At 44.2% G+C, this 22,406-nt stretch overlaps 1 protein-coding gene across 1 annotated transcript; it reads right to left on the bottom strand.

The window, feature by feature from the left end:
- Positions 1–6,196: 6,196 nt before the first annotated feature.
- On the bottom strand, positions 6,197–21,492 carry SLC6A14 (solute carrier family 6 member 14). Its single transcript, XM_062006395.1, has 14 exons — positions 21,435–21,492; positions 20,758–20,926; positions 18,911–19,042; positions 16,880–17,041; positions 15,484–15,619; positions 14,669–14,801; positions 12,732–12,872; positions 11,493–11,721; positions 11,283–11,408; positions 11,076–11,194; positions 9,821–9,920; positions 9,486–9,595; positions 8,277–8,444; positions 6,197–7,188 (listed from the first exon to the last, which is right to left on the bottom strand). The coding sequence occupies exons 1-14, from the start codon at positions 21,480–21,482 to the stop codon at positions 7,039–7,041; spliced, it is 1,923 nt and encodes a 640-aa protein (XP_061862379.1). The 5' UTR covers positions 21,483–21,492; the 3' UTR covers positions 6,197–7,038.
- Positions 21,493–22,406: the final 914 nt, after the last annotated feature.

Genomic DNA, 22,406 nt, shown 5'->3' with positions numbered 1-22,406 from the left:
CATTAGAAAAGGGGAGCAAACTTCTTTAACATAAATGAGTTCTCAGAGTTGCAAAGACTACTTCTGGCTTTTTCTATACTTTCTGCATACTGACAAGCAACGTGACTCCCAGATTTCATATGAAGAACCAGAACATTTGGCAAGGCCCCTCTGGAAAGAGCTTAGACACTAACAGCCAACAGAATATGAAAATCTACTCTGAGAGGAACATGCATGCCCTGACATTACAGGGAAATGCTGCCCTCATCTGTCTTCTACTGACAGGCTTTATTTTCCTGCCCACCACACCTAAACCATTCATCACTTTCAGAATGAAAAGGTGACTCTATGGTTGCAACCAAGTCCACAGTGTGTGCCTGGACCTCTATTAACACATTAAACAATGCTGTCATCAGTAATATGACCATCTTGCTGCAATGAAGTTTAAATGTAGAAATATCTTGGTTCTCTGTATTGAAGATGCTGTCTTCAAAAAAAACCCAACCACAGACCTGGCTTATACATTCTTTATAAACCTAAAGCTGATAAAAGAAACAATGACTCCCCAATGCCAGGTGAGTGGGAGCACTGGGAGGCAGCACTGGGGTTCAGCAAGAGCAGAGCAACCCCTGCTCCTGCAGCAATTTGCACACTAGTGCTCTAGACAGTGATTTGGAGATCTGGATGTCTGCAGCCCAGCCTGTTAGAGAAATCCACAGAGAATAAAGATGGTTTGCTTCTTTCATCCACATTGGTAAAAAAACAGTACAGGCACACAGAGAAGAGGCACATTTCAGGCACCATCAGTGGCCCTCAAGAAGGTGAAATGAAGGAGAAATTGGACATGCATTCATAGTTCATAAAAGCAGATGAAGCATAGCACTAGCCAGCTCTCTGTGGGTTTGGGGTGTAGGAGCATCAATTAAACCTCTGTGAGACAATGCTGTTGGACAACCAAAGTCCTCAGAAAATACTCTGCTGATGAAAGTGCAAATCACAGTAGCACTTGTGAACATTTGCAGAGCTTTGGAGGAACAAGGCTCCCAGAGCAGATAAAGATGCTTCTCTGCCAAGGCCTGTGTTTTTTAGTTGTTTTAATGACATTAGTTCTGTTAAAACTCCAAGAGAAGAGGTGAAAAGGCCAATTCTGCTGATTCACAACTTACTGACATTTCTCCTTGCTTGTGCCTTTCCTCCTAGACTCCCATTACTTTTGATTTTATTTTGTAAATCCTGGATTTAATCGAAGTCTGCACCTCCAAAATTGAATGTGTAGTTGCCTGGCATCCAAATGCCTGGAGCATTGTTGCAGCACAAGCAGACAGGTCTTATTTGATGGCACCAAACAGACTCTCTGGAGACTCAGGACAGCAGTTTACAATCAGGGTTTGGATTCCAGCTGCATAATTTCAGGTCTCCCACAGCAGTGTGGTCAACTCTCATCCAGCCAAAGCCTGGAGCTGGCCACAGGCAACACAAAACAGTCACCAGCTTTTTTCAGCCTGGTAGGCAGGTGACAGCAACAAGTCTGGATGCTGCCTGCTCCACTGTAACAGCCAGGCTCTTGTATCCTTGTCCAAGGGGAGCAAACTGCAAAGCTTGCCAGAAATGTTTTTACCTACACAGAAATGCTCATTGGGATGTTTTTAATTGGTTGTTGAAAAAAAACCCCTTTAAATAAATTGTGTATCTAATTGTTTTCTAGATGAAAAACTTTAAAACAATCCTCCCAAACTGGTTTTCATGGAAAAATCAATTCCAAAAGGTAATTTGCAAGACCCCAGAAGCAGCAATGCCCTCAGGACTGCCCAGCCTCAGACCCTCCAGCGACTAACCCTCCCATTAGCTTCTCCCAGGTCACCAGCTCCAGTCTGCCTGATGCCTCAGCAACCAAAGTTTCTCATTACAGCCTTTCTGACTGGCAACTTGTCTGTCATTTCTCAGCCTGGTACCTCTATCTGAACAGGTGGAACAGGCAGATTCATCTTATTATTTCAGTCTTTGTCAAATAACAGGTATTAATTTGCAGTATTCTACATATTTACAGATATACCCTAAAGCTTCCTCCTCCCTCTGATCAGCATCTGCATCAAATGCACCACTCTACTACTCCTTCTCCAATTGCTGTCTGCCTTATCACTCTTTCCTGTATATATGTCCCTTTTACTGTACATATGACCTTGGTCCTTTTGGCTCATACTTGGTGTTTGCTTATCTGTTTCCTCCTTTGCTTTCAAAGTACTTGAACAATATTCAGGGCAGTAAAACTAAAGGCTGAAATTCCTGGTGGTCATTTGCTTGAGTTTAATCCTTCTGGTCATGTAACACCTGGGGAAATTCTACCTGTCTTCATACTGCTGGTATTTTATTAACATATATCTGTGGCTACAAGCTGCCTTGAAGGCTTTTTTTGTGTGGCTGTGAGAGGCCATCTACATTTTCTGAGCGCTGAAGTGAGTAGATCTGCTGTACCATACACCATCAATGCAATTGCACCCAGCTCTCACTGTAGCTGCAAGCACTCTGGAGACTCCCCAGTGCTGGAGCAGAACTCCCCTCCTCCCAGCACCTCTCCTCACTAGCTGAATGCTCCTGGCAGGGTCAGATAGTTGTAACAATTTCCTCATTCCAAAGCAAGATGTCAAGAAGTCAATGTCCCACTCACTTCCCTTCCAAAGCCACTCAGATTAACAAATCTCTTTAAATTTAAAACATTGATTCACTCAAACTTCAGTATTTTTCATCTTCAGTTCTTTCTAGTCTGCATTTACTGACTTTTCAAAACAAAAGACCTTTTGGCCTAATAAGCAAACATCACCAAAATCACTGAAGCCATGTTCTTCCAATAATGTGAAACCTTTTGCCCTGTAATTTCTTTGGGACTAGCAGACATTATTTTATTTCAAGACCAGTTTCAATTTGGACATTCTGGGATTTTCTACTGGAGCAGACTTTGTGGAGCATTCCCAACCCTTTCAAAATGTGACTCACAGGGAAGATGCAATTTTGCCCTCAACAGGTGAGCTGTGCCATCACCTCCTCACTCCTGTGAAGCTCCCCACACTGCTCACACACTGGGGCACCTCTCTTCTCATTCATCTCTCTCCAAAAAGCCATGCTACAATGGTGTGGCAGATGCTCCATGCCTTGGAGCCTGACAGCAGTGCCACAGTGGCCACATCCAACACAGCCACAACCATAGATCTGGAGCCAAGCAACAACACAAAGCCCTCCCATTTAGCCACAAAATGTTAGAAGAAAAGCTGAGGGAGTTGGGGCTCTTTAGCTTGGAGGAGACTGAGGGGTGACCTTATTAATGGTTACAAATATGTAAAAGGTAGGTGTCAGGAGGCTGGAGCCAAGCTGTTCTCACTAATGTCCAGTGATAGGACAAGGGGAAACAAGTACAAGCTGGAACACAAGAGGTTCCAAAGAAACACGAGGAAAAACTTGTTCCCTGTTGAGGTGAGGGAGCACTGGAAGGGGCTGCCCAGATGGGCTGTGGAGTCTCCTTCTCTGGAGGCATTCAAACCCAGCTGGATGAGTTCCTGTGCTGCTCTGGCAGAGGGATTGCACTGGATGAACTTTTGAGGTCCCTTCCAACCATTAACATTCTGTTAACTCAAGCTGAAACAAGAAAACAAAGACTTCTATTTCTTCTGGGTCTGTGTTCCTACTTCTTAAAAAAACAAATGAAAAAAGCAGCCAGGAAGGGGACAGCTCAACAAAGTCACTTCGTCCCTAGGCATTGAGAAAGGGAGGAGGCTCATTTGAGCTCTGGGAACTCTGGAGTCAGGGTGCACATAGCATCCCAAGATTGCAACATGGGGTTGGAAAGATCCACTTATGGGTACAACAGCTCTGCTGAAACAACCCATGGTCACCTTCAGCCTGCAGAGCCCAGACTGGCATTAATAGGGCCGGCCGTGTGACTACCGCAGCGTTGGGCTCGAAGCCACAGAGTGCTTCAAACGGGACCTCTGATCTCACCCCCATTCCCCAGGCCCTGCGTGGAGCAGTACCCGCGGGCAGACGCTGCTCTCTGCTGGTCCACGCACGGCCCTGCAGCCCGAGGGATATCGAGGAAAGGAAACCCTTCTTTTTAAGTACTTTGTTTTTCATTTGACTTGACTCCTCTGCCCAATTTCCACCATAGAAATAAGGTTTGGGGTTTCAATTGGTTTCAGAAGCTTGGGTCTTAACTCATCCTTTGTGTTGCTGCCTCATCCCTATACAAATGCTCATTGAAATATCACCTTTTAAATGTTTCCATGTTATAGATGTGGCTTTTTGAAACTGCACAGCTTTGTGTTCTCTTTCCCGGGTGAAATTTACTGTCTTGGGTCAATCTAACACAAATAGCCTTCTTTTGCACTTCTACCTTGCTCTTTGCAAGAGTTTTCCTTTCACTCCTCTTTAGCTGGTTCCAAAGCAGAACCAATTGCTTTATTTCCCTCAATCCCAAACCCCAGACATTTCAGCACAAGTAACCATCCCTTACCAGGAATGCTGCAGGGACTGGCATTGCTGACACCAGGATGCCGGGCAGCAGCCTGCATGGGTGAGGAATATGTCCATGACAGCTGGGTCCATGCTGCCTCCTGAGTAGCACTGAGCTCCTTCAGGTAACCCTCAGCAACTGGGTCAGAGCTAGGACAGGTGTGGAATACGAATGCCAGCTCCTAAATACTCCTTGAGACTTCCCAGTAGATGCCAGCAGTTTACAACAGAAGGGACAAATCATCTCTCCCAAAGAGACCAACAAACTGGATGTAGCAAGAGGACGTCAAGACATGAAGACAAAGGGGAATCGCAGCTCTGTCCTGGGCCAGAAGAGCAAACCTGGCCTTCAGAACTTGGAGATTTTCTTAACTTGGAGAAAGGACAAAGCACAAAAACTGGAGTCCCAGCCCCTGAGAAATTGTCTTAACACACTTCTGGGAGGTGTTGTCAGTGCATCATCATAAAGACAGCTCTTAGAGACCCATAAGACAAATCCAGAACAGAAGAAGTCTCAAAGGAGTCCTGTGTGCAGGCAGTAGATGGCTGGTATTAGCCTCCAGCATCTCCTTTTCTGGATTCCTTCTGTAGCTGATTGGCTAGCTTGCTTCCCCACCACCTCTCTAGTGCTCTCACTTGGTACTTGACTAACTTCCTCAAGCCTGTCCCTTCCCAGGTGTGACCTGCTGCCCACTGTGGTAGCTCCAGTAGATGGTGTACTGGGGGATGAGCACTACAGCTTTGCAAGCTCAGTCTCCCTCCCCTTCCCTGCCTCACCATACACCAGGGCCAGCAACAGCATGGTTTTCTACTGGTTCATAGATAGACAACGGCCCTTGATCCACTGGAGTGCAGGAAAGGAGTCTCTTTCACCAGCTTCTCTTACAGGCCCTAATCACACAGTCCTTTTCACAAATTCCCACTCAATTGCTTCATCTTCTGAGCCCACACCAAAACAGGGCTATTGTGCTAGATCCTAACTTCTACAAGAAAAGGCTTCTTGGAGATGGAATCTTTCCAGTTTATTCTCCCAAAGGCTTAGGATCATAGAAGAGTTGACAGCACTTCCTTTACCCCCAACTTCCCCTCCCAACTACTCCACACAAAAGGCTAAAATCTCATTTTCCAGCTCCAAAACCATTAAAAACAGAAAATCACATTTTATTTGCCATAAAGTATTGATTTGTCACAAAAACACCAGTATAAAACATACACCAAGGTATGCAGCTTGGGCAACAAGCCATTATCCACACTCCTTCATGTCCAGAAACAGTGACAAAGCCCTGAGTTGAAGTGACAGCTAGAAACCCTGCTGCGTGGTTCCCAAGGAACCATTATCACAGTAAGAAAGACATTGCTCAGCACAAATGTGTTCATTCAATCCATGGGTCATTTTTTCTTTCTCAGGAATTCAATTTTATTAGGAGTGAAGTCAGATTCTCCTAACTTAACCTCCTCCTGCCGAGGTAGAGACACAAGTCTGGCTTCCCAAATGCATCACAAGCTTCCTAACTTTTCAATAATCCCATGATTTTGGCAAATTTTGGAGCAATAGCACTACAAGGCAGTTGTACCTTTCCTTTGAGGTAAAGTTCTGCTTCGTTTGGCTCTACCATAACACTGCTAACATTGAACCTTTAACAAGCACTTTTGAGCCTCCTTTGGAAGAGGAAAACCAAGCCTGAGTGAAAGATGCAGAGAACAAACTGGTAGGTAAAGCCTCAGTGAGCGTAGGACAGGAGACACTAGAGCTCAATGGCTATTGAATTCTGCAGAGCCTGTGACAGAATGTGGAAACACGGGATTTTTGAACTATAGACAGATAAATGCTGAGTTTGGGGCACGATATAGAAGATGGCTCTTTGGGGATCCCAAGGGGAATAATGAGAGAAAGAGAGAAGTCTGTTTTGCACCACGATAAGGCCTTATTTTCTGTGATGGCAATTGTTTGCCACTCAACATTTAGATGCAAAAAACACACACACACTGTAGTCAACATCAAATCCTGAGCAGCCTCACAGCACTAAGCAAGGCTTAGAGAAAAATTATTGCTGTTCCCTGAGCTAATAAAGAGCCAGGCAGCAGCACACTCATTCACCTTTGCTAAATGCATACCACCATGGGTGGCAAAGCACAGCAGAAGGGAGTAACTGCCTGTAGCACATCGGGGTATGCAAGCACAACACTTTGAGTCAAATTCCCTGTAGATGAGGAACACCAGGATGTCTCTTTGGGCTCTTCCACATCCATATCTACAGTCCAGCTGGATATTGGGGTTAAGCATGCCCAGTCCATCAGCCTGGTGAGCCTGCAATGCACATCGCTGCCCTCTCAACCTACACCTCTGGGAAGATCTCAGTGTCTAATTTATCTGTTCCTCCCCCAACATACAGCACTAAAAATAAATAACACGTCTCCCTTTCATTTGGGGGCCAGGTTTTGAAGGGCAGAGGGTTGATTTGCTTTTTGTTGTTGCTTTGCATTGCCACTTTCTAAAAGTTAAAGAAAACAAAAAAACAACACACATATGTTTAAAAAATTGTGATCCAAAGGGCCATCTCATTGTTGAGTGTATACGAAGCCAGACACGGTAGGAATCTCATGATCCTTTTCCTTTTTGGGATCTACAACATGGCTGTATCTTTCTCCTCGGTGACATTCCAGGTAGGGACCCCAGTTTGCTGCAGGCCTGCAACAGCTTACAATGCGCTGGAAAGCAAAAAAACAAGAAGGCATTTGATGTCTTACCTTAGTCTGGGCTGATCTAGGTGAACCTGCTTCTGCAGTGGGGGTTGGACTGGATGATCTCTAAAGGTCCCTTCCAACCCCTACCATTCTGTGATTCTATGATCCTATTGTTGAAGTTCAGTAAAGCCAGATATGCCCTGCAACTCAACAATGGCAAACAAATCACAGGGTTTTTGTAATCAATTCAAATGTCTATGGGTTCAGTGGATTCTGGACACTGAAGGGAAACAAATGGGAAGCTGTGACCAACAAGACTCTTTGTCAAAGCTTGGCAAGAAGATCATATCTCAGATCTTGCATTTGCTCGTTTAGGGCTACAAAGATGATGAGAGGACTGGAACATCTCACTTATGAGGAAAGGCTGAGAGACCTGGGGCTGTTTACCTTGGAGAAGACCTTATCAACACTTAAAAATCCCTAAAGGGTGGGTGTCAAGATGAGGCCAGTCTTTTTTTTGTAGTGCCCAGTGACAGGACAAGGGGTAATGGACATAAGCTGAAACACAGAAATTCCACTGGAACATGAGGAGAAACTTCTTTGCTGCTGAGGTGAGGGAGCCCTGGCCCAGGCTGCCCAGGGAGGGTATGGAAGCTCCTGCTCTGGAGGTTTCCAAACCAGCCTGAACATGTTCCTGTACCCCTTGATTGAGGGAAACATTCTTTTTCAGAGGTTTGGGCTAGATGATCTCTAGAGGTGCCTTCCAATCCCTACCACTCTGATTGTGTGAGGAATGACAGGAAAAACTCTAGAAAATTATACAGGGAAAGTGATAGAAATTCTTTGGAGAATTTAAAGCAGCTGGAATAACAGACACCATGAAAATCACATGTGGATGTGCGGGTTCTCTCAGAGAAGTAGACTTTGTCTTCTTACCAGAACATAGTAAGATAAATTTGCCTCATGCGACTACCACAGATGTGTTTCAATGTATAAATCCTATCAACAAACACCTCAAAGTAGTGAACATGTTTGAGAAGAAAGCACAGTTGTCCCCGATAACACAAGGAAAGCAAGATTTGAGGCTACAATGGCTTTTTTTGTGCCCTTACCTGCCAAAGGTTTCCTTCAGCTTTTACTATTTTTATAACAGCAACGATGGGAATCCAGATGACACAGAAGATAATCATGCACCAGCCAACAGCAGTTCCCCAGGCTGGATATGACACTGAGCCATAAGTGGGGGGTGAAAATGTGACCAGAGACCAGACTAAAATTGCCTATTAATAAAAAGAAAAAAGACAAAAAGATTAAGAGAAAAGCAGATTTCCAGCTAACTTGAACTTGCACTGCATTTCCAAGTTGGATAAAAAAAACAAGCTATCTATAAGTTCTGCACAGCTCCCTCTTGTGTTCTGAGTATGAGAATGTTTGTGCAGGATTTGGTGTTCAGTCATGGCCAAGCAGCAAGACTGAAGGACAGGACTGAAAGACAACACTGATATGCACCTTAACACTTTAAGTACATCTATATTTAAACAGAACTTGATCTCTGGGTTCTGTTGAAATCTCATGTTGGAGGATATATACATTGCTGGATGAGCCCAGTACCTTTCTCTGTTTCATCAGTTCCCACATTGTGTTATTTACAGGAATACAGGAAAGACTCTGAGATTGAACTTTGGCAAATATTGCTCCAGAAATAAGGTATTTTATGAACTGCATTTTCTAAACTGTGGTCTGGACAGATTAAAGGTAATGTGCTGGCCAGAGTGACATGCCATTGCTCCTGGATTTGAAATGTTAATAAATTACCTCACAGTAACATAATCCAACCATCTACACTCACAATTAGAAGTACAGGAGTAATGAAATACTGAGACAGGTGACGGGACGTTGAAACAAATCTGTTAGGGAAGCAGCTGCACATCCAAAGAGCAAACCTAAGCCAGACATCTCCCAAAAATGGGATTTCTCTCAAAGTGGAAAAACCTAGGTTTTCAAAATATTTTCTCACAGCTTGAAATTAATCTAATCCAGCTGCTAAAACACACAATTTGGTTGCTCTGCGTTACTCCTCTGAGTGTGGGCCCAGCTATCTCGCAACTGATCTGACGGTCCAGTCTCTCCTAGAGAGGACACAAGGAGGAGCAGCATGTGTTTGAAAACACAGATAGCATGTAGTTTATCTCATTGGCACAGTCTTAACCTGTCTTTACACACAGTCTGGACATCCAGCCCTGAATCTTCACGTGGAAACCTCTTTTCTATCAAATTGCTAAATTCTGTCACACTAACACAATGCAGTCACCTACACTCACCATTAATAGCACAGGAGTTACAAAAAACCAGCAAATTCTCCACCACAGCCAGAATAAACGACTCTTCTTTCCAATCATCATTTCAATGTCTTCAATGAACCTGTTTCCCCCTGTGGAAAGACAGTGCATGGTAAAGTAGGTGCCTCCCTTGAAGGTACACTCAAAAGGGATAGAAGGGAAAGCAATGCTCAAGGCCAGGTTCTCCACTTCTGTGGTAACCATTGAAGCTTTTCAGTCAGTTAAGTTATAAATGCTTTATTGCAGTAATAAATGTCCCACATACTTTGTACCTGGGATTGCAGTCAAATGATGGCTTTTCAATGCAAATAATTTACCGTAAATGTAGGTGATGCCTATTATCTCCAGGACAGCTGCAATAAGAATACCCCATCCAGCACAGAAGTGATCTATTAGGTTAACCCAGTAAATTCCTGCCTGTGAAATAAAACCAGTAAAGAGGTAAAAATATACCCAGTCCCAGTGACATCTTCATGCAAATAAAATAAGTTGTGTGATCAAGCCAGTTTAACTAACCAGCAGCCTGGGTTTTTTAAATTCCAAGTTCTCTAGGTTAAGTGCACATTTCTGAACCTTATTTCATTTAAATAACTCCAAGTTGAAAAGTACATTCAACAATATGCTGTAGATCTGTATACTAGTAACAAGATATATGTGTATATAGACTATATATAAACAGCTGAGAGCAAAATGTAAATTTGGAACTTACAGTATTAAAGCTGATGCTGCAGTTTTAATACCAAGCTACAGCAACAGCTCTACCAGTTATCAGTTGTGGTAGGTTTGTTTTCCACATGGGTTAAACACCAGAATGCAACAGCAGGATTATAGAAAAGGAAACAGGCTTTTGTGTACCAACTCCTGTGCAAGCTTCCTCACCATCATGTTTCATAATTTACGTGCTTTGCTTGACCATACAATTGTCTATTCACCACAATTATCTTCTTCACATTCTCAGTCTACTTATATAAATCTGCACTTCTAGATAGAGTAGTTGCAATGAACAGAACTGAGTGTAACTGACTGATCATGAAAAGCAATTGTCTCAAGAAATTTTACACACCATTCTTCAAATTCCTTTTATGTGTGTACGTGTACATACACACACATGGGAGAAGTAACCATGCAATCTATAGATACTAAGGAGATAGTAGTTCTTTATAGTGTGAATAGGCCATTCTCAAAGCCTGTCCTGTTTGGTAGTTGGTTCTAAACAAAAAGATCCCATTGGCATCTATCAGTGGTACCCACAGCACTACAGATTGCTGTATGTGTAAGACTGCACAAACAATCTCCTGAACTGAGGAGCAATAAATCAGGTTGATGGTTCACAGGCTCTGTACAGACCTTCTATTTAAAATCACATCTTGGTTCAATAATCACAGAAAACCTTAGGTTCATCAAGCTACCCTCTGGGAACGTCTTATTTGCATGTCCAGGCACACTGGCAGGATCCAAGAATCTGTCAGATCGATCCATGCAAACAGGAACACTTGGAACGTACATTTTGACTTGAGTTCACCACTTGCCGCATAACTAAATCCACTGCCAAAAAAGAATTTCATGTCTTACCTGGGTAACACAGGTAAGACCAAGAAAGAAGAGCACTATGCACACACCCAGGGTTACAGGGACTCTTAACTTTTTCATCACTGTGGGATATATATCTTGGATGGTGGTTGTAAGTGTTTCTGCAAAAGAAGTGTGGGTTTTCAGCAGTACAATTAGGAAAGGTAATACTCATTTGAAAAGCCAGGGGTTACTTAAAAGGCCACTCACCTATGGTGGCAAACTGAGAGTCAAGACCCAAGAGCAGGAGCATGAAGAAAAACAAGAAGGACCACAGAGGAGAAACTGGTAACTTGGAGAGAGCCTCTGGGTAGGCTACAAACGCCAGATCAAATCCTGGAAAGTGGTGGAAAGAAAGAGGTTATTGTCATGCCTTGGTCAAAGCAAGCCTCAACATGGATAGCACAAGCAGCAACCTACCTGAGTCCACAACCTCAGAAACGGGTCTCTCAGACACGAATGCCATATGTCCCAGAATGGAGAATATTGCAAACCCAGCAAATACGCTGGTGGCACAGTTGGTGACACAAACTAAAATAGCATCCGAGTAGCAGTTGTTGTGGAACTTATTGTAGGAAGACAAAGCAACAAGCCCGCCCCACGCCACGGACAGGGAGTAGAATATCTGGGTGGCTGCATCTTTCCAAACCTAACAGAAACAAGAACATGGTAATCACTGTGTACTTGCAGTATGTATCAAACATTTATGTCTGCCTTCTTTTGAAGCTCCAGGGTTTTTCTACATTTAGCCTGAATATTTAGTTCTATTTCATATGAATCTCAGAGTGGGTGGGATATAGCATGCTGCTGACCTCACAGTCTCAAGTACAAACAGTATCTTCTGTGATCTCCAAATGTCACATCCCAACTATGTTGCTAAATATTTAAGTTTTATAGGGCTAACCCCAAAGAAGAGAGACAATTCATTCACATATGTGGGTTGTTGAGATAAAAATCTTGTCACAGTGCCTATGAATACGGAAAACCAAGACCAGGCTACAGGAGTGAGACATTCCATGTGCTCTCTCACGTGTGCTCCTCAAACTGTGATTCAGACAAACCACTTCTGCCTCTGCTGCAGCCCCTCAGTGCCAAATGTTCACATAAGACGTGACACACTTTACATCTGCTTTTGACAGAACTACTGTTGGCATAAGTCAGAACAAAAAAACCCAAATATCCAGGCTTCCTTTGCAGAAAGTGCCCTTCTCAGTCCAACTAATTTCCTGGGCAAGACACAGCCTGAATTTCAAAATCAGCAGTCCCTTCAACCTTCTGATAAAGTCTCTTGAAAGTATCAGTAACCAAAGCAAGTGGGGCACAGACAAGAGCAATGCTTGAACCCACAGCAAGAACTTTCTCAGTAGGTCTTCCTAAGATCAAGCTCCAGTCTGGGTCCCGAGAGCTGCAGTCCTTGACCCTGTCTGATGTGGCAGGGAGAGGGCAAAGGGTGGCTGTTTTTCAGATTAAGAGTACCTAGAGTAGTTAGAATAGGTTTGGACTTCCAATAGAGCTGGGAGTTGCTGCAGATAAAAAATGTAGAGCAGGATACGAAGAAGCATCTAACTGGATTAAAAAAGGTAAAAAAGAAATTGCTCTCTAAGTGACCATAGAAGCACAGAAGCATACTGTGCTCCCAGGGCTGACACCACCTCTCACCTCTGCCTCCATCAGCTTGGTGATGTTGGACTGTTTCCCAATGTAGTACTCAATGCCATCCAGAGCACCTTCCAGGGTGGCCCCTCGCACCAACAAGATGAGCAGGATAACGTATGGGAAGAGTGCAGTAAAGTAGACAACCTGCAGAAAGAAGGAGTGGACACACATTAGAAGAGAAGGGAGGCATCACCCCCATGCAGGGGGAAAGGACATGTTTAAGGCCAAGGTCTGCTGGTACAGATGAAAAACAAAGGACCGACTGAGGAAGTGAATGCATGGCAAGCACTAAAGCATCTGGCTTAGCTGGTTTTGGAGCTGCATTCCAGCAGTAGTAGAAGGTCCAAGTGACATACACACTTTACAGAGAGTGCTTGACCAGTTCCAGAAATGTTTTCTGACATGATATACTGCTGTGGCAAGGCCTGGGACTCAAATACCCAAGAGGTCCCTTGCTAGGCAATGCCTCTAGCAAATGCGAACTGAAAGCCAGTAAAAATCAGGTGACTGGGATGGAATTATCTCCTGTTGGGACTGGCAGGACAGGAGAGGGCAGTGAGCAGGAGAGCAGACAAAAAAAATCAATCACCATGCTAGAAGCTTTCTTTACTGGGAACAAGGACTTTTAGGTGCTCTCAGACACAGAGCTTTTTTGTTGTTTGTTTACACAATTTCTAGCAGTGATGGGATAGAGGCCAGAAGCAGGACTAGCAGAGCTGTTATCATGCAGGCTCTGTTCAACAATACCCTTGTTTCTTAGTCTTAGTTTCAGTGTTACACAGACAAATAATTGAGCTGGTACTGCTGGTTTCACCAAGCCATAGCATTGCACCATCATGAGAAGTTCTGCCATTTTCATATTTGTCTGGAATAGTCAATTCCCTCTGATCTTCATCTTTGACTTGTTCCTGACCAGCTAGATTCTTCTCAGTCTTACTTTGCTTCTTAAAGAGGCTTACCTTTGTGCCAGAAGAGAAGTGACAACAGGAAGAGCCAATTAGCAGGAACCCAAAGAATGAGAGATTAAGAGGAGCCATGCAGCAGAACAGATACTCCACCCTGAAGTGCTGAGATGCAGGGCTGAAAGCTCCAAATAGAAAAGACAATAGGAGAAGATATCAGACTGAGGAAAGAAGGGCAAGCAATAAGAACACCACAGAAAGGCACAATGACATCAGGAAATGAAAGGGGAAAAAGAAAAGTAAAAATCAGTGCAGAAAGGGTGAGAGAAAGAATGAAAGCAACAGAAACTGAAGTAGTAAGCAATGGAGATGGAACATGGGGGTAAAAACAGAGTAGGGGGAGAAGGAACTAAACCAGAAAAAGGGCCTCAGGCAGGCTGAACTTCATTCTTCCCTGCCTGAAGTGTGAAGAGGAGCTGACCTAGCCCAGGGAAAACTCTAGGCAGCTGGTATTCCAGCACAGGGACAGAGTCTGAAACAAGCACCTATGGACCTAGTCAGTAAAAGCAACTTGAAATCTTGAGTACAAATAACATTTCACAATCTGGCAGGAAACTGCACATGAATATCTGTTTGCTGGACTTGACCTGTATTGTCCAAACATCTCAGTCTGGAGGTGCAAATAATTGCCGGGTGTTCCCAGGGTGTGTGCACATGTCCATCATAGCAGGCCAGGTGACAGCCAAAACTCAGCTGGAATCACCTGCACGACAGCAAGATCCTCAAATATACAGCCAGCCCTGGTGGAGCTGTGACCCATCTGTTAAGTAATTGCTGTGTAATCAATATTTTACTCCTATTTTATATAACAGTTACGAAGCCAAGGAGCAGGAGAAGAGTCTAACACTGAGTCCAACAGAGGACAGTGGGACAGCAATGCATCCTGCATCTCGCCTTGTGCTAACCTTCCCCTAGTCCAACTGACATTCAAAAGGCGTGATCAGGCCAAAAGTGTGCTACTTGCTCTTCCTAACTTACCTTTCCAGAAGATTTTATTCCTTTAAACAGCACAGCTCCAATAATCATCCAGGACAGTAGGAGGCAGAGTGCCAGGTACCACACAATGTTACCAGTTTCATCCAATCCCCTCGAACGCTGAAGAGCCACTTTACTGAAGCCATAAACATGGTTGTGAGAAAAAGGCAACAGCAAGAGCAACACATGCTTCAGCTACTTCTTGAAGGAAAGTGAGCTGTTTTTTGCAGATATTACAAGCCCCTGCAGCAGTTTCCATGAGTTTGCAGTTAGAACTACATGACTGGCATTGAAAAATTGAGCATTTCACTTCATTTTTCCCCTCCTTTAAATGAAATCTACCAGCCCTCAGCTCTCCATGCATCTCCCATCAGGACTACCTCAGCTCTTTTGTGCTAACCATGAAGGTCTGATTGCAGGAGAAAAGTCCATAAGAAAAAACAGTTCCCAGGAACACAAGGAACATAAGGCAAATTGAAACCATGTAGATAAAGAAACTTCACAGCAAGACCAAATTCAGAATAAGGTGAATATATTTTGCACAGTAACCCTTGAAAAAAAGTATATGTTATATGTAGCCCCTACCAGGACCCCAGAGAAGAGGATTTTAAGCTGGATTATTTTTCAGCTTGCTACAGGTTGACTCATTTGCTTCTTTTGGGGTTTTTTTTGGTCTTCTAAAGGCCCAGACACAAATTACTTTTAAGCCCACTCTGCCTGGATTTGCACATCCACCCCCTCCTTGACTAGATACACTCAAAAATACAAAGCATTTAAAGAAATGCTTTCTTAGCAATTTCTTTAAAATATTTACTTACTTCCAATATTGCTCACTGGGAAATTGCACAGGTTTGTAGTTTATGGTGCCATTTATACACGTGAGATTGTTGCTTATGATGAACGAGTAGTTTAGATGAATCACCTCTCCATTTAAGGTTGCGTTGCAGTCGCTTACTGAAAGCAAGCAAGAAAAAGGGATCATCAACACAGTGACTATTATTTGTTGTTATAGTCTGGGGTTTTTTTTTATTTCTAAACAGTTGCATCTTCAGTTTGCCTGTTAACAACATTTAGAACTCTCCCTTGCAGCTGTGGCTGTTTCTTTGACTGTAAATCAAAACAGTAAGAATCTAGTGTGTTCAGCTCCACCTTTCACTTATTGTCAAGGCTACTTGCAAAAATCACAACTGAGGAGAGTTAAGACTGTAGTCCTGGTTTGCAACTTCATCTTATTTTGGCAGAGGGCTTACTAGAGCTCTTTGAATGTTTTCTTCCTTAGGGGGAGCAGATTGAGGTGGAAGCTGGAGTTTTTGGGGTTGGGATTTTTGCCAGAACATACAGTAAAGGATTCTATAGCAGCATTTACTGGAAAAGCCTTGTTGAAGCCTATTTCAGGACAGCTTCTGCAGTTTTGCATTCCTCCAGCACTTACAAATTTGAGGCTAAAAAAAATTTGTTTAACCCATAAGCAAGCATCAATTTTTTGTTACATAAAGCTTCATTTTCTGAAGCCAATGGATCTTGGAAGAGATTTTCAGCTATTTTGTAAAGACAATTACAATTACATCAACACTTCAAATGTAATCCACTGTGATCCTGTCCTTGTTATTTTAGTAATCTCAGAGGTTACATTTCCAGCTGCTACTAATTATCTCACCAACTTCACTTCTGTCTTAAACTGGTCTGATAGGGAAACACATTCGGCTGTACATGGGCTGCCAAGGATCAAGAACAACAGCATGGAGATATGTTCTAAACAGTTAAATTGTGAAAGCAGTGCCTTGCTGATGTTCAAGATTACCATAGCCACAAGGGAGGCAAGAAGCAATGAAAGAACCCTGCATAAAAGCTATAGCAATACTCTTGTTTCATGTAAAGAAGGCATTTGCTTTGCCATGAAGCCTGGTGAAATGGGAATGCATTACTTCTGGGGGCTGTATGTACTAGAAGAAACCCTAGGTTTTAAAGGAGTTAAAAAGAAAAAAGGATGCAACAAGGAGGTTTCAGCCCAGCTCTGTAGATTTCCCAAGCACCCAGAACTGGAAGAAGTGATGCAGACAAGCATCACTCTCATTTATTCAGAGATGGAAGTCCAGGAAAGGTTTTTCAAGCCACAGGTAGCTGTCTTGCTCCTGTAATTTCCCCTAGGAAAATAGTACAAAAATCTACTTCTGCAAAACAGTAATATTAAGCTCTATGTGTTAAGTACCATACCCAATCGTGTTTTGCTGCAGAACTCATCTGCCCAGGAAAAGCAGTCAGACCATGGCAGAACTTTTTGAAATGAGGCAAACAAATAATAGAGGGCGTAAGCAATGATCACGTTGTAGTAGATTGCCACGAATGTCGAGATGATGACCATCGTGATGCCCACTCCTAGGAAAAGGTAGAGACAATAACTTAACTACCCTAAACCTGCATTGGAAACAAAACTAAAAACCAACAGGCAGCCTTCACTGAATTTTTAAAAGGCTACTTGGGAAGAAGTTGAGGTTATTTTTAGTTTGTTTAAATAAGTTTCAACAGTAACCAAACATGGAAAAAGTAAAGCCATGAAACAAAGGTACAACCCAAACTGACCTTCTGAAATGAGGTTTTGACACAGGGTTTGAATCAGACCTGCAGAAAAAAATGGACTAGTTGCTAAGCCTAAAGGAAAAATTCAGTATTTTGTTCTCTCCCAGTTCCATGGGAAGCTTTGATTGTTTAAATAAAAGGAATTCTACTAGGACTGATCAAGCCATTTTAAAGATACCACTGTAATGAATTATTTTGACAATAAATGAGAAGCAACACAGACCAGTAAATCCATACCAATAATACTTTTGTCCTCCTTTTTTTGAAATGAGCTTTTTTCTGAAAGTCTGGGAAAGCCTGCCAAACTGTCCCAATCATCTTAGAGACCATGCCCAGAGAAGTTGTAGAGGCTCCTTCCTTGGAGGTCTTCAAGACCCGCCTGGACATGTTCCTATGCGACCTGATCTAGGTGAACCTGCTTCTGCAGGTGGGTTGGACTAGATGATCTCTAAAGGTCCCTTCCAACCCTACCATTCTATGATTCTATATTTAAGTGTGTATCTTCATAGATATATAAAAGATTTGCAGTATCTTTAGACTTTTGCTTTAAATACATTGTTCTCATGAAAAGCTGTTTGTGCTTCAGAATGGAGACTGTCAAAACCAATAAACATTTAGGCAACCAGCCAGACTGTAATCCCTTTAATATCTGTAGAAGGTGGCAAGTAAAATTCTTATTGCATCAGAAAGAAACTTCCTTGTTCCTATGTTAATTCCTCTGATAGATAAAGAGGACAAACAAGGTCAATTGCATAGCCCTTTACACCCATCAGTAAAGGAACTGGGTGGGTAAGAGTGAGTAAAGCACATAGAAATATAGAATGCTTTGGGTCAGAAGAGACCTTAGAGATCACCTTGTTCTACCCACTCTGCCATAGGCAATGATACCATCCACTAGCCCAGGTTGCTCAAAGCCCCATCCAACCTGGTCTTCAACACTTGCAGGGATGGGGCATATAACATCTCAGGTCAACCTGTCTCACCACTCTCACAGTGAAGAGCTTCTTCCAAACACCTAAATGTCCCTATCAAATTCAAACTCTCACAGAGGCAGACAAACTGGCACTACAGAGTGCAACTATTTCTCTTATCACAAAAAGCACCTCACCTTAACAAGCCAGAGTCTAGCCAGTCGTAGCAGCAGATGACTCCCAAGACAGTGAGTTAATAGGTGCAAAGCATAATATAAAGCAATTGGACTCACATGCCTGTGCCAATGCTGTCAGACAAACACAAAATTAGCCTGTCCAACATGGAACTGAGCTACACAGGATGTACAGTGTAAAGAAACAGCTAAGTTAACTTCTAACAATGATTTTCTATCCGTTGCACACAGTGCCAGGTGTCTAACTGAGGTTTACCCCTCACACAGAGGATTTCCTTTTGCCTGGACAGCTTCAGTATGCTGTTTAATACCAGGAAAATCGTTGACAAAACCTCTCATAACTGACAACCCATATGGGGAAACGGTTAATCCATATCTGTTTATTAGTTGAATAATAGAGAATATCTACCTGTGAACATAATTCTGACCTTGTAACACTGGGAGTATTCTCTACATGGAAATTGGCTTCTCAGAATCAATAACTTGGTGAAGAAATCATTAATTCATATCTATTTATTAGTAGGATTTTTAAAAAAGCCCTAAGAAAACGTAACAGCACCAACCTTGAAACAATGGCAATATCCTCCAGACAGAAATTGGCCCTAGGCTGGCAAACTGCCCAAGGGAACATTCCATGAAAAATAAGGGTAAACCAGCTAATGCCAGCATCAGGGTGTATGGGATAAGAAAAGCACCTGAGAGGGACAAAAAACAAACACACACACACAGAAAACAATCTGTCAGTATTTACCAGAGTTCTATCACATTTTACATTTTCCTTCCCCATCCACTCTCCTCAAATATCCCACTCTGGAGCTTAGTGCAGAATAGATTTGTTTGCAAATCCTGTTTTCTGTAAGATTAAACACTACCTATGATGAAGAGACACACATTACCAGGAGAATGGGTGATTTACATGGGATGGCTTCTTTCACAGAACCAAAAGGATTTTCCAAAAACTCTTTGAGACATACTGTTACTCACACAAGCAGGAACACTGCTCAGCTGCAGGCACCATGTATTTTGCCTGCTTTCTATTTCATCTTCCAGCTTTTAAATTAAAAAGGAACAGAATGATTCCTTCATGTACTTAGCTGTGATTTGCAACTATCCTGTTAGAGTCACTGCTGGACGTCAAAGCACAAAAGTTATTTTCTATGGTTGGCTGACTCCTGTGTCAAACAAGCATCTGAGCATGGCTTTTGTTTGAGGCTGGTTTAAAGTGCACATTAACCTGATATCAATGAGAGTCCTGTTCTGTGAAAGGGACTAGCATATCTCTGTGTGTGCTCAAAAGGTACGGAAAGTGAGAGCAGAAGTTTCCTAAATACCACCTGATATCCCTGCAGAAATCTGTCCTTTTCACTCAGTGAATTTAAAGCAATTGAGGACCCAGTTCTACAGGGAACTGCAAATAGCTGCTGTAATTTACAGAAGGAAATAGTCCCACAGAATTAAGTGGGATTACTCCCATGTTTCGAAACAAGGATGTGACAGTTATTTTTATCAATATTGAGTAAGGGGCACAGAGCAGGATACAAGCAGCAGCACAACTATGCTTCGAACACAAAGCTTTCTGGTGCAGCAGATAGGAAAGAGACATCTAGCACAAGGGCTGATGTCATGACTTATTGTGTTTTCACACTTTTCTACATTAACCATAAGGAGTACAAGTCAGTCAAACCCACTCCAATAAAACTTCTGTACCACGAATGCCACCTTGTGTTCCAGGCAAAGCTATGAGGGCTATGTTGCATTTACAGATCAGAATTTGACTTCCAGGGACTGTCAGACAGAGCAAGTAAGTACATACTAGCAAGTCCTCAGCAGTTACTTGGCATTTACACCCTCCTTAATTGCCAGTGGTTGCCTGGTAAGTAGACAAAGCTCTGGACTAGCAGCCAGGGAAGTCAATGCCTCCATTTGGCTTTGCCACTAATTTATTGTGTAAGCAGGTAGAGGCTCTCTCTGCCTTGCACTTCCCAAGTATCTGATGGAGATAATTACTGAGCTTGCATAATTACTCCAGCTTAGCTTGTTTGTGTGGCAAAACAAAGGTTGAGAGGGGGTTCAATTGTGCTCCATAAACATATCAGGAAGGTACACATTGGGGAGAGAGAACAGCTATTTAGGCAAGTGGAAGATATTGGCATGTTGACAGAAAGTTGGTTGTGAGTAAATCAGAAGAGTTAGGGAGTTCTCAAGTGGAAGTTAAAATTAAAACTAAATACTATTTCCCTCTTCAGGTGGTACTCAAAAAGGACAGACTTTCTCCTACTCCCATTCCCATAAGCGCACATCCAGCTTTAAGAAAACATGCCCAGCCTCAGGACTGGCGCTCCTAGAGAGAGGAGGGACATCCGAGGACAGCAAGGTGTGTCCACCCAGCACTGCCATTCAATACAGGTACCTCCGCCGTTCTGGTAGGTGAGATAGGGAAACCTCCAGACGTTGCCCAGGCCCACAGCATAGCCCACCATGGAGAGCAGGTAGTCGCCTTTGTTTGACCAGTTGCCACGCTCCAAGTTCTCATCACTGTTACTGATGTGGGCATCTTTTTCATTTGACAAACTGAAGTCCTTGGAAGAGAAGAAGAGGGAAGTCTCAGGATTGCCTCTTAGGCAGTGGGGAAGACATATCCTCATTTCTCTGTCCAGAGCAGCACCTTGGCATCGCTGGGCAGGGCAGCTAGACAGGGTTGGCAGAGCAAGGTGGACTGCCAGTCTAGCTGATCGCTGGGCAGGACAGCATGGACTTGTGAGAGAGGGACCCACAGAGAGACAAAACAATCTTTAGATGCCCCCATACCCATCCCAGCTCATACCTCTATGCCTACCCTAGTGCTCCTGTACTTGTCCAGGTCTCACCTAGCCGGACAATTCCACACCCGACCAGGTGCACCACACTTCACCTGCCCAGTGCTGCCACAGCTGCCCAGAGACCTGCACCCTGCTTGCGGAGTGTCCCTATGCCTACCTGGGCACGTCCACGCCCACACCTCGGCTGCACCCACACCAGCCCAGGAGCTTTCAGACCTGTCCAAGTGTGCCCATACCCCACCTGCCCCGGTGCCCCCGGTCGCCTCACCTTCTTCTTCCCGCAGGAGAGGAAGCCGAGCAGGCTGAGCATCCCCATGGCCACGGCAGCCGCTCCGCACTGCCCGCGCCGGCCGGCGCCCGGCCCTTTATCGGAGCCGCCTCCCGCCCGCCCCCCGCCGCCGTGCCGGGAACCGCGGCCCCCGGGAAGCCCCGCGGGCGGGGCCAGGGCCCGAAGAGCCAGCCCCCCACCCGGCCCCGCGCCCACTTCCTTGGGTACACGCATCTGCGTGGCCTCTTGCCCACTTCCCCTCCTAACCGCCCTGTGCCCTCCACACGCCCTCCCGTCCTCGCCTTACCCCGACCCACTTCCCCTGCCCCGGGCTCGCTCCCTCGGCCGTCCTTGCACCGCCGCCTGCCCACCTTCTGCCCCTTACATCCCCTTTCTAACGTGCCCCCCGTCCTTACCCTTCTCCTCTCCTCCACCTACGGGGCTGCCGACTCGCCATCACACTCCGACCTCTCCTGAGCTAGCCGCTCTACCACCTCACTCCTCCCCACACAGCCGTGGCTCATCTGCATTCACTTGCTCAGAAACCTTGCTCACGGCTCCCTCTCCACCCACACCTGCCTCTCCTTACCAATCTGCCTCACGTTGCTGTCTTCAGATCGGGAGATGCATGAAAGCAAAGGACACAAAGGGGTTAAACACTATGAAAATTTTAGCTTCAAAACACACCTTCCACAGATGCAGGCAGGCATGGAGAGGGCACGTAAAAGTAAAGCCATTGCCAGAGGGGGACTTTAAGGAGCAATACTCAAGGACCTTGTCTGAAGCACTCTCCTGCTGCACCCAGCAAAGGGACCTTCCCCAGGCATCCCCTGGGGAGATGCAGGATACTGGCCAAAGCACACATTATGTATGGGCACAAGGGGACACTGGTTGGCTGCTTAATTGCTCTCCTACATTTCCAACTACTCCTTTCCATGTCTCTTTCAAACCCACTGTCTGTCCTCAATTAGC

The sequence above is a fragment of the Colius striatus genome, chromosome 13 (assembly GCF_028858725.1).
Source record: "Colius striatus isolate bColStr4 chromosome 13, bColStr4.1.hap1, whole genome shotgun sequence".
NCBI lineage: Eukaryota > Metazoa > Chordata > Aves > Coliiformes > Coliidae > Colius > Colius striatus.
The sequence above is the reverse complement of the archived record's forward strand: the minus strand, read 5'-3'. Positions and strand labels throughout refer to the sequence as shown.